At 37.6% G+C, this 12,615-nt stretch overlaps 1 protein-coding gene across 1 annotated transcript in view; it reads left to right on the forward strand.

The window, feature by feature from the left end:
* The first annotated feature begins 1,654 nt into the window (after positions 1-1,654).
* The window catches only part of PNLIPRP3 (pancreatic lipase related protein 3), a 36,472-nt gene continuing 25,511 nt past the window's right edge, over positions 1,655-12,615 (forward strand). The window contains exons 1-2 of the mRNA XM_053585093.1: positions 1,655-1,840; positions 10,987-11,141. Of these exons, the coding sequence (XP_053441068.1) occupies positions 1,792-1,840; positions 10,987-11,141 (204 nt within the window). The 5' untranslated portion in view covers positions 1,655-1,791. The remainder of the gene's footprint in view (positions 1,841-10,986; positions 11,142-12,615) is intronic.

A 12,615-nucleotide genomic window follows, 5' to 3' on the forward strand; every position in this document is an offset into this window, starting at 1 on the left:
GATTTCAGCGACCATCGAGGGATTCAACTGTATCTGATCCTTGTTAAATACAATTGTTACAGTATGAGTCTTCATCTCTCAGAATGATAGTGTCTCTAGAGGAAGAATATCCTTGGAATATGTAAGATCAATGAAATATGATGCTATTTTTTTCTGCGAACAAATAGTGACAAGGTGTCTACTCTGACACCCTCTAGGTGTTAGGGGCCCAGAGATGAATAAAAACCAGTCCTTGTCCTAGAGTAGCATAGACTAGGAGAGGAGAATAATAGGCAAATGCATAAAAATTCTATAATATGCTACATGCTGTTAAGAAAAAAAGGGGGGGTGATTTTTTAAAAAGTCCTATATTATCACTGTAGATCTTTGTACCTTTTTATTTTAGAAAATGTTATAGTAAGTGCCTGTTAAGTTCCAAAGTCTGTCCTTGCCTCTTGGATGACAGACTTATGAGAGCTGCTACTGAGGAATGTTATTCATACTTATCCTACAGGTGTGGTTGAAATCTGCTTGGGTAAAACAACCGATAATAACTGGTAAAGTATTTCGAGAGTGACTTTTCTGGGGCGTGGGCACTCACACTGTGCCAGGAGGGTTGCTCAGTGCTGCTGTTGAGTTAATTCTCTAATTAGCTACAATTCCATTGCCAGTGTGGACTGGATGCCGTGAGTGCCAGGAAGTGCCCCTCCATCAATAGAACATCCAGAATGTGGAACTACTCATGTTCATAACCTCTTCTTGTCTGATCTTGCAAAATGTTGTAAGGTTTGTATGAAAAAGCTGAATGCCTCATAAATCTTTAAAACTTTGATGCTATTTTGGAAAAAATTAAGAAAAAACAAAGAATAATTTCAGCCATCTTCAATGAGCATTTAAAAGTTGAGAAACAGACTAAGAATATCTATGGACCAAAGTGCTCTTTACTTTAACGTACTAGCCCAAAAGACAAGTTTGCATTACCTCAAAGTATATCTTGAAGCCTGTGTACAATTATGTCAGGGTACATTTAACTTTTAACACATGTGAATATAAATTTGCCTCTATGACCATTAACATAGTTGAAAAATGACAGTAATAAAAATTAACAATTAATGTAGTACTTACTATGTACCAGGTACTATTGAGACAATAAAGAATTCAATCACCTATATGACCCTTTGAGTTAGGAACCATGATTAGTCCCATTTTACAAGCAAGGAAAGGAATAGTGAGGCTTACTAGCCCAAGGTCACATTTCTTGTAACTGGTAGAGGCAGTATTTGGACCCAGGGATCAGGCTCCAGGATTAATGATGGTAACTGTGATATTATATTGCCATATAGGTAAGAGAGGCAGTGTTTATTACTGAACCCAGAACATCTTTTAGCAGAGTCTATTAGTATTACGTGGATGTTTACACCCAGAAGTGTGTTAGGAAAAAATAAAAGCGTTTAATGCTGGTTCAGGAAAATATTACCTTTGAGGTGTTTATTTACCAATATCTTAAACCCTTCAAAAAGCTTTCAATAGTGACTCAGATGGTGTTTAACCAAATTATTACTAATAATGAAACAGCAGAACTTGGGACATTTCATCACCAATCACAAGACATAAGGCACACCCTGATAATTTTATTTACTTTGTAAGGGCATAAAAATTAAAGGCAGCGTTAGCTACATGTTCTTCTGCACCTAGAGTTTAAACTTCGAGTGGAGTAATTTTGACGAAAACCATTTAGTATTTTTATAGCGAGGTGACTTCACAAGTAGAGATCTTTAAGAAGACTTTATGTGATTTTAAAAATTAACTTAGATGTTTGGGATTTGTATTGTTGCATTCTTATTCTTTGGCACATCAAAAGGTAAGATTAATAATTTATAGTAACTTTTTAAAAAATAATGAGTATATTCACATCCAAAATGTCATTGACATGAACTTTATTCTTGAGAAATTACTATTTTCATTCTAAAGAAGTATTCTATATTCATGGAAATACTTGAAATATTGGCTCTTTTTATGTTTCTATTTATGTAATTAATTAATTTCTATCCATAAAATTGTCTAAGGAAAAATGTGCTTTTAATACTGAATGAGTCTGATGGCATATTGGAAGCATCTATGTTTGATAATACGTAAGTTGCTAGGCAGTCTTGAATTGGGTTCCTAGCTCTGTCCGTCGCTAGTATTATAGCCTTGGACATAAATTATCCATTAAAGTCTCAATTTCTTCACCCCTAAGATGGGTATGTAATAGTAAATGGGAATATATACAAATTCCCATTTTAGTACCTGGCTCATAGTAGATGTTCAATAAATGTTTTTTAAAAAATGAATGACTTACTAATGTTGATTGGAATGTCCTTGCTTTTTTTTTTCATTTGGGTCGTGGTTTTTAGAGGAATAGTGATCTTTGGACTTTTTTACACGTTAACTCAATATTCATTGGCATGTGTTCTTTATATTGTGGACTCCTCATGTATTGCTAACTATGGAGGGGTTATTGGTTTTGTCTCTTCTTACCACCCTTGGTTTGATATTAAACCTTTAAGCAAACACTGAAGCTAATTAGTTTATTTCTTTTAACCAAAATAGAATCAAATAATTTTAATGTTGCAAGGTTGAAAGAAGTTACATAGGCAGACCAAACCCTTTCTTTTAAAGTATCATGTAATTTAAATTTAATTTAAAGTAGGGTGGTAAGAAGATAGTCATCAAGTCTAATATTGAGTTCAGCTTGTTTGGATCCTGAATCTGCTTGGGTCTGAATCCTGGGTCAGCTATCTGGTAAATGCTTACCTTCAACAGGCACTTAACCTTTTTGAGCCCCATTTTTTTATCTGTAAAAATAAGACAGTAATGAAAAACCTCACAGGGTTATATAAATTAACTAAGTTACAAGTTGAGTATCCCTAATTCAAAAATTCAAAATCTGAAATGCTCCAGATTGTGTGCTAAGATGATACCACAGGTAGATAATTCCACCCATAAGCACTTAACTCACACTTTGATGCACAAAATTGCTTAAAAGTATTGTATAAAATCACCTTCAGACTATGTGTAGGTCTATAAGGTGTATATGAGACATAAATGAATTTTTTTCTCTTAACTATAGTGACTTGAGCATAAATGAATTGTGTGTTTAGATTTGGACCCCATCCCCAAAATACCTCATTATGTATATGCCAATCTTCTAAAATCTGAAAAATCCAAAAATCTGAAACACTGCTGCTTCCAAGCATTTTGGATAAGAGCTACGAAATGTGTAATTCATGTAAAATGCTAAGCATAGGAACTTGGAATTAATGGACATATTAGTAGTTCACAATTGATAAATGTTATATCTTGCTTTCACAGATGAAGACAGCAAAGCACAGAGATGTTCACTGTGCAAAGTCTTGGTGCTAGCTGGTGGCAGTGGCCAATCTTTGAGTGTTTTTTAGTCCCTGACCTCCAACTCTTCTCTATGGGATAAAAACAGAGACAGAGCTATGTTTAGTTTTCGTATCTTTCAGGAACCATGCTCTGTTTTTCTTGATTCTCCTGCCCAAGGACAGCCCTGACTAAGTACTGAAAGCACTCAGACTGGTGAGAGCAGGATTATGAAATGGGCAAGGTCTGCCTTGATCTGCTATGACATAGTCTTTAAAGCCATGAATGCACATGAGATCCCCAAGGGCATGACTGTCAGGAGGGATGAGGAAGTCTTAGGATACTTCCTCATTAGGAAATCAGGATAATGGGGGCAAACCAGCAAAGAAGATTGCCAAATAGTGAAGTAGGAGGAGGCCCAGAAGAATGTGGTATCCAGGAAGTCAATTTAAGATGAGAGAGAGAACAGCAGTTTGTGTGAGGCAGGGAATGATCTGGTAGAGAGGAGGCTAATTGGTGCCGCAGGGGACATGTGTATTGTTGAGCCTTCTCCCTCAGTAGGTGAGAGAAGATGGAGTCTGGTGTGTAGGACCCAGGGTGGCCTTGTGGGAAGCAAAGACAGTTCATCTCTTGTGAACAGAGAGGAAGCAGAGGAGATGGGCCGGCATATACAGGTAGCTGGGTAGATGCTCTGGGGGGTGGTGGAAGCTTCATTCTGTTTTCTTATTGAAACAGGGAACAAGGTCATCAGCCAAGAGTGTTGATGGGGGTTTAAGGGGAGAAGAGGAGCCTGGGAAAATAAGCAACTTAGGAAAATCTGGTATTATGGCCAGCAGCTTTACTGTCTACTTTAGTACCCATGAGTTCAAAGTAAGTCAACAAGGTATGTAACTTGCTTGCTCCAGGCACATTCAACCGCCCAAGTGCAGGCAGAAAGTAGATGAAGTATTGAATTTAACTAGAGTGTCATGTGAAGCAAAAACAGCAGCGATGTCCAAGATGTACGCAAAAAGAGCGGTTATGATTGATCGAGATTTAAACTGAGGAAGAAGGGAATTGAGGAGAGAGAAGGCTACATAGTTATACAAAGTTTAGATACACTACACATTTCTACCCACCCACACATATCTATTACACAGCTTCCATAAATTAAACAACTGAGTCTACATCACATTTGCATTATTACCTGTATCTATCTCATCTATTATATTTATAACCAAGTCCATTTACATCCAGTCTCCTGGTACCTAACATATATGCTAATAACTTCCAAATTCAATATCTCCAGCTGAACTTCTCCCTTGAATTCCAGTAACATGTCTGCAACTACCTCTGTACCATCTCCACTTAGGTGTCTAATTCATAAGGAATTGATATATCCACATACCTTTCAATATCTACCCCCACATCTGTTTCTCCCAAAGATTTCTCCATCCCAATTAATGATAACTCCAGTCCTCTAGGTATTCCAACCATAAAGCTTAACCTCATTTTTGACTTTTCTTTCTATCATACCTGACTGCCAATTTGTCAGCAAATCCTTTTGTATACGCCTTCAAAATCTATGCAGAACCCTGACCACTTAGAACCACCTGCACACCTACCTCCTGGTCTTGTGTATAATTTGTTAGGATATCCTCCCCACTGGCCTCTCTCCCCCTGTCCTTGCCCTGCATCAATCTAGTCTCCTCCCCAGAAGGCAGCCTCAGTCAGTCCCTGTCACTTGTCTGCTCAGAGCCCCCCATGGCATCTCATCTCATTTTAGAGTAAAAGCCTAAGTCTTTCCAGTGCTCTCTCAGCTGCCACATGCTTTCCCTCTATTCCCTCTCTAGTGCCATTCCCTGCTACTTATTCAAACTCCTAAAGGCCAGTGCATTCCAAAATTAAGATTTCTTTGTGGATTTTAGAAAAGTGCCATGATAAGTATTCTGTATGGCACGTAACCCCGGAAGGATCTGGGGGAGGTCTCCACACACAACCACATGATTATCACTGTGGTAAAATTTATAACCATTCAAATTAAGTGGGACAAAGACTATAAATAGTCTTAGGTCAGTTTTTTGATTCCAAATGAATTACTGCAAACTGGAAAATAAATGAATGAAGTAATAGAAACCCAACTTTTTCTTCCAGAGATTTTGAGATTGCGGAATAAGATGTTTTCCTTTCGGCTTTCCTCATTCCCTGGTCCTACTCAGGTGGCTTCCTTATAATCCTTCAATCATAATAGGCTCCCTACTTCCTTATAGAGTCTTGTGTTTTTCTTCCCTCTGCCTGAATGATGTTCTCCCCAGATATCCAAATGGTTCGCTCCTGGCCCGCTCTGGTCTTGATTCAAAGTCCACATTCTCAAGGAGATCTCTGGTTACCCTGATTGAATTGCAGACCCTTCCCCACCTAAACACATGCACACCTTCATCCTTTCAATGCTTCATGCTTCTCCCAGCATCATTGTTAATTAACGTAGACCATGTGTTATTTATTTATTATCTGTCCGTACATCTCCTATTAGATTATGAACCCCAAGAGGGCTAGGACTCTTTTTTCCACTGTTGAATTCCAGTGCTAATGATATCTGGCAAATGATAAGCACTCAAACAAATAAATATTTCTCAAATTATTGAATCTATTTAACAGATTTTCTATGTCATTGGAAAAGGCTACTCACTGTAAGAGAGAAAAATTACTCCTTTAGAAAGTAAAAATTAAGAAAATATGAACTAACATGCCAATTTGCATGATTTCTTAACCAATTAAAACTAGTTGCATGTAATGAGCTATATATCAAATATTTCCTTAAAGAAATCTTGGGCCAAAGAGGAAATAAAACATTTTAGCGGCAGAATATATTCAAATATGTTGACTCAAGAACTGAAGAAACTAGAAAAAGAACAAGTAAGGTTGAAGGAAGAAGTTAATTAATAACAATAAAAATAGAGGTTGAAGTTAATGAATTAGGAAAACAGGAAAAAAATACAATTGAGTTGATAAATCTATGTGGCACTTGCTTAATAAAACTAATAAAATAGAAAACCATGATGGCAAATTTAAATATAGTGAAACAACCTCAGATGTGGGAGAAACTTAACATGGCTATACTTTGCATAAATTTATGCTAACAGAATTAAAAATCTAGATGCAAATCTTACTCCGTACACCAAAATAAATCCCAGAGGGTTAAACATTGAAAAGTAAAATATGAAACAATAGAAATATGAAAGAAAAGGGTAAAATTATTACTAAATATTCTTGGAATGAGGAAGGCTTTTCTGAAGAAGATAAAAACACTAAGCCATTAAGAAAAAAGATTGATAATTTTGATTGCATAGAATGCAAAACTTCTTTAGGGAAAAAGTGAAATAAATAAATATACAAACAACAAACTGGAGTATATTTTTCAGATATCTGACTTTAAGAGAGACAAATTTCTCTATTATTCTTAGAATTTTTACAAATAAATAAGAAAGAGCAAATTTTAGAAAAATACAGAACACAAAGATCTCATTCACAGAAGATGTACAAATGGGCAGAAATGCACCAAGGGATATTCTAATTTTCTGGTAATTAAAGAAATGCACATTAAAATAACAAAAGGGTTTCATTCTGGGGGAGCAGGTTTTCATTATGGTGACACATATAAAAACTGAAACCTGCATGCCCTTCCATAGTAAATTTCATTATTTTTCCCAGTGATTTACTCTTCCTCCCTATAAGATCATTACACATGCTCGCCTCAGGCACCACAGGACATGGGAGAGAATATGCCAAGTCTGGACTCCTTTCAGAGCCTCTGCGGGGTTCAGCTGTCACATCCTTTTCCTCTGCCCAAGAGTAACATATACAGACAAAGCCTACTCCTTTAGTTTGGATCCTGCAATGAGAAAACTGGTAAATCAGAGCCAGAGCCAACCTAAAACCATTCTAGCCAAAATATAACACGAACAAGAAATAAACCTTAATTTTTGTAAGACTTTGAGACTTGGGAGCTATTTGTTTTTTTTTTTTTATTAAATCATAACTGTATACATTGATATGATCATGGGGCATCATACACTCGCTTCATAAACCATTTGACACATTTTTATCACAGTGGTTAACATAGCCTTTCCGGTGTTATCTCAGTTACTGTGCCAAAACATTTACATTCTACATTTACCAAGTTTCCCAAATACCCCTGTAATATGCACCACAGGTGTGATCCCACCGATCCCCCTCCCTCTACTCACCCCCCCCTTCCCACTTCCCCCTATTGTTAAGTTGTAGCTGAGTTATAGCTTTCATGTGAGAGTCCCAAATTAGTTTCATTGTAGGGCTGTGTACATTGGGTACTTTTTCTTCCATTCTTGGGATACTTTACTAAGAAGAATAGACTTGGGAGCTATTTGTTATCACAGCATATTCTACAAAAAGCTAAGATGCCTTCCAATCCCACTTAGAAATAGAATAACTCCATAATGGTTCGCTTTTTCTCCTGCCACTTAATAGCAATGGAATATTTCACCCAGATCATCATTTTTTCTAAGTCTTCATTTCTTCGTATATATGGCACATAGGGGTCAATCTGTTTTTGGTATTTTAATTTTTATTAATAAGACAAAGAAACAAGGCTTAGCATCATTTGGTAAAGAAGTACTGTTTCGGGCGGCACCTGTGGCTCAGTCGGTAAGGCGCCGGCCCCATATACCAAGGGTGGCGGGTTCAAACCTGGCCCCAGCTGAACTGCAACCAAAAAATAGCTGGGCATTGTGGCGGGCGCCTGTAGTCCCAGCTACTCGGGAGGCTGAGGCAAGAGAATCGCTGAAGCCGAGAAGTTGGAGGTTGCTGTAAGCTGTGTGATGCCACGGCACTCTACCGAGGGCTATAAAGTGAGACTCTGTCTCTACAAAAAAAAAAAAAGAAGTACTCTTTCTTTCCTTTTGTGACTTTTTGTTATTGTAAAAGTAAGTTGTATCTGTTATTGAAAATTTGATGACATAGATAACACAAAGAAGAAAATTCGTTGAAAACCACTGTGATGTCACTATTGTCAACATTTTGGTACACTTTCTTTGAATTTTTTCCCCCATTAAGAAATATCACTACATATTCTTCATAAACATTTTCAATGGCTTCATAGTATTTCTCAGTACCATAATTTTAAAACTATATCTTTTATTATTGGCCACTTAAGTTATTGGTCCCATTTCCATTTTATAGGAAATGTTATTTTTAAAGAACCATCATCTAGCTGGGCACAGTGGCTCACACATGTAATCTTAGCACTCTTGGGAGGCCAAGGTGGGAGGACTGCTTGAGCTCAGGAATTTTAGACCAGCCTGAGCAAGAATAAGACCCATCTCTACTAAAAATAGGAAAAATTGGCCAGGTGTTGTGATAGGCACCTGTGGTCCCATCTGGGAGACAGAGGCAAGAGGATTGCTTGAGCCCAGGAGTTTGAGTCTACTGTAAGGTAGGCTGATGCCATGGCACTCTAGCCTGGAGCAACAGAGTAAGCCTCCCGTAAAAAGAACCATAAATCCATTAATTTCCTTTTAAGTAGCTTTACTGCCTCTTATGTTGCTCAGTCTGCTTTATCACATCTAGTTTCCTCAAATTTTATACTCTCCCTCTGAGTATTTTCTATCGAAAGGAACAACTCTGGCAAATTATAAAAATAGAAAAAATATTTATAAAAATATTCATTTCAGATTCAAAACTCTCTTCAATAGCATGAATAATGTAATTGATAACCTAGAGGGAAAAAATAAAAAGCCACAGAATGGAAAAAATAAAGGCACCTGGATGTTCTAGGAAAAGCAGAAGTCTGTATTAGAAAGCTGTGACCCACATGTGAAATCATTGGTTCAAATTAGAACAGGATGGATTCCAGGCAGGAAAAATGTTAAGACGTTGCAATATACTGGGGGTATGATGAAGAAGGTGCATGTCCTTTCGACCAGAGAAAAAAATAAAAAAGTCAACCAGAGAATCTGGGAAAATGAAAACAGCACACAAAAGACATGATCCAAACAGGAAGTAAACTAAAATGACATCGATCCTGAGTGATTCCAGCATCAGGAAAGAGAATTCATTTGAATAGTCTCCTTTGAAGGGAAGCAGTGTCTGAACTACAGAGGTACAGAGCAAGGACTGTAATTACAGCATCCTAGTTGGCCGAAGGCAAAAATATTTATCTAGTCATAATAATATAAGTTCTGTTTATTGATTTTACACTTTTTAGAGCCTGCCTACAGACAAAACGTGGAAAGCTTAATTTCCTCCAGGGCATGCTGGGTTAGGAAGTTACCTCTCAGCTTCAAACCATCATTCAGGCTGAGCTCTGCTAGGGCTGTGATACAGCCAGGGCCGTCCTAACAATTGCAGTGTTTTGTTTTTTCTTTATATTGTGCCAAGTCTCAGAAAACTCATTGTGGATTTGATTTGCATTTCCACGATGATTAGTGATGTTGAACATGTTAGCCTGAGAAACGTCTACTCAGGTTCTTTGCCTATTTTTTAAAATTTGGTCAATTGCTTTTATGCTATTGGGTTGAATGAGTTCCTCATGTACTTTTTTCACAGAAAAAAAATCCTAAAATTCATATGTACTCACAAAAGACACCAAATAATCGAAACAATTTTGGGAATGAACAAAGCTGGGGGCGGCGCCTGTGGCTCAAGGAGTAGGGTGCCAGCCCCATATACCAGAGGTGGTGAGTTCAAACCCGGCCCTGGCCAAAAATTGCAAAAAAAAAGAAAGAAAAAGAACAAAGCTGGAGCACACTTCCTGATTTAAAACTATATTACAAAGCCATAGTAATAAAGACAGTCTAATACTGGCATAAAGACAAGACACAGAGACCAAAACAGAGAGCCTGGAAATACCCTCATGCATATATGGTCAACTACTGTTTGACAAGGGTGCCAAAAATATACCTTTGGAAAATGATAGTGTCTTCCGTAAGCTGTGCAGAAGCCCAGGCGTGGTGGCTCATGCCTGTAATGCTAGCACTCTGGGAGGCCAAGGCAGGTAGATCACTTGAGCTCAGGAGTTTGAGGCCAGCCTGAGCAAGAGTGAGACCTCGTCTCTACTGAAAATAGAAAAACTAGCCAAACATCAGGGTGGTCACCTGTAATCCCAGCTACTCGGGAGGCAGGAGGATCTCTTGAGCCCAAGAGTTTGAGGTTGCTGTGAGCTATAATGATGGCCACAACATTCTACCCAGGACAACAGAATAAGACTCTTGTCTCTACAACAACAACAACAAAATGGTGCAAAAGAATGGAATTGAACCCATATGTTGTATGCAAAACTCAAAATGGATTAAAGATTTAAATTTAAGACCTGAAAAATTCTAGGAAAAAGAGGGAAATAGCACCTTGACACAAGTCTTAGCGATGACTTTTTAGATGTGACACCAAAAGCATAGGCAATATAATTAAAATAAACAAATGGGACTACATTACGCTAAAAAGCTTCTTCACAGCAGGGGAAATAATCCAGAAAATGAAAAAGCAACCTTCAGAATAGGAGAAAATATCTGTAAGTCATATATAAGGAGTTGATGTCCAAATTTAAGACTTTACCTCTCATGGTGGAAAACAGCCTCACTCTGGGCCTGGTTCCTGTACTATTGACACTCCATCTTTTTGCTGCAGGAAAAGAAGTTTGCTATGACAGGGTAGGGTGTTTTAAGGATGATTTACCATGGACTGGGCCTTTTTCAAGAGAGTTGGCAGGTTTACCCTGGTCTCCAGAGAAGATAAACACTCGCTTTCTGCTCTACACTATATATAATCCCCAAACCTATCAGGTAAGCAAACTTGCTGCCTTTACACATATATTATTCTATAACATAAGATGCAGCTATAGATACAGAAAACAGATACAGTAACCTTTTCTGGCATAAACTATTATCTTAAAGGAAAATATTTCTTTTGATCATTGTGATCCAGAATTTGTCTTAGTATTTAAATGTGAAGATTGCTCTGAATATGTTGCTTTCGTATGCAGAAAATTTGATATTATGTTCAGTTAAATACTGATTGAGGGCTTTCCATGTGTAAAATTGTGAATAAGCAACAGTGCCTATTATATGTTGAATTAAATAAACGAGACAGTGTCTTAAATTTATTATGTAAAGGGAAATGAGGTAAGTAAACAAATAGCTTTATTGCAGCACAAATTATGACCTGTGGTATAAGAGGCAGATAAAAAACTCTGGGAGCACAGTGAAGAAGAACTTACCTTCACCTTGGGGCTGTTGGTGGGACCAGGAAAACCTTTGAAGAGGACAAGAATTTGGGGCGTACCCTTTAAGGATGGGCAGGATTCTCACAAGCAGAGTCAAGCAGGGACATGGCACAGGAGATGCCATGAACACAAAGGAGACAAACTGATGAGTGGCAACAGGCTGAGTTCAGTTGGGGACAGGGAGGAAGGCCTCCAAAGTAAAACTGGAGAAAGTAGTTTAGGGATGAATTGTATAATTCCTTCCTGTGGAGTCTGTACTTCACCCTGTGAGCCATGAAGCCCCACAGGTTTTATTTTTATTTTTATTTTTTATTAAGTCAAATACACATAGATCATGAATACGTTTATGCATATGTGGAGTACAATGTGTTGATTTTTTTTTCATACAATCTGACGTGGTTACATCAAACTAATCAACGTAGCTTTCGCTTCATTTACTTGATTATTGTGTTAAGACATTTATGTTCTACATTTGACAGATTTGACTTGTACCCTTGCAATATGTTCCATAGGTGGTCCCGCCTTTTACTCTCCCTCTTTCAAACCTCCCCCCTCCCCTCCATTCCCACTCCATTTCTCTCCTTCATCCTGGGCTATAGTTGTGTTCTATCTTTCATAAGAAAGTGTGAGTAAATATAAGTAGGTTTCATAGAAGTACTAAATACATTGGATACTTTTTCCTCCATTCTTGAGATTCTTTACTCAGGACAATATGTTCCAGGTCCCTCCACATGAACATAAAAGAGGTTAAGGTTTCATCTTTTTTTAAGGCTGCATAGTATTCCATGGTATACATATACCACAATTTATTAATCCATTCATGGATCAATGGGCACTCAGGCTTATTCCATGACTTGGTTATTATGAATTGAGCTGAAATTAATAATCTGATGCAAATATCTTTTTTGCAAAGTGATTTTTGGTCTTTTGGATATACTCCTAGTAGAGGGATTATAGGATCCAATAGCAGGCCAATTTTTAGATCCCTGAGTGTTCTCCAAACTTCTTTCCAAAAGGAAGGTATTAGTTTGCAT

Source organism: Nycticebus coucang, chromosome 3, assembly GCF_027406575.1.
Source record: "Nycticebus coucang isolate mNycCou1 chromosome 3, mNycCou1.pri, whole genome shotgun sequence".
Taxonomy (NCBI): domain Eukaryota; kingdom Metazoa; phylum Chordata; class Mammalia; order Primates; family Lorisidae; genus Nycticebus; species Nycticebus coucang.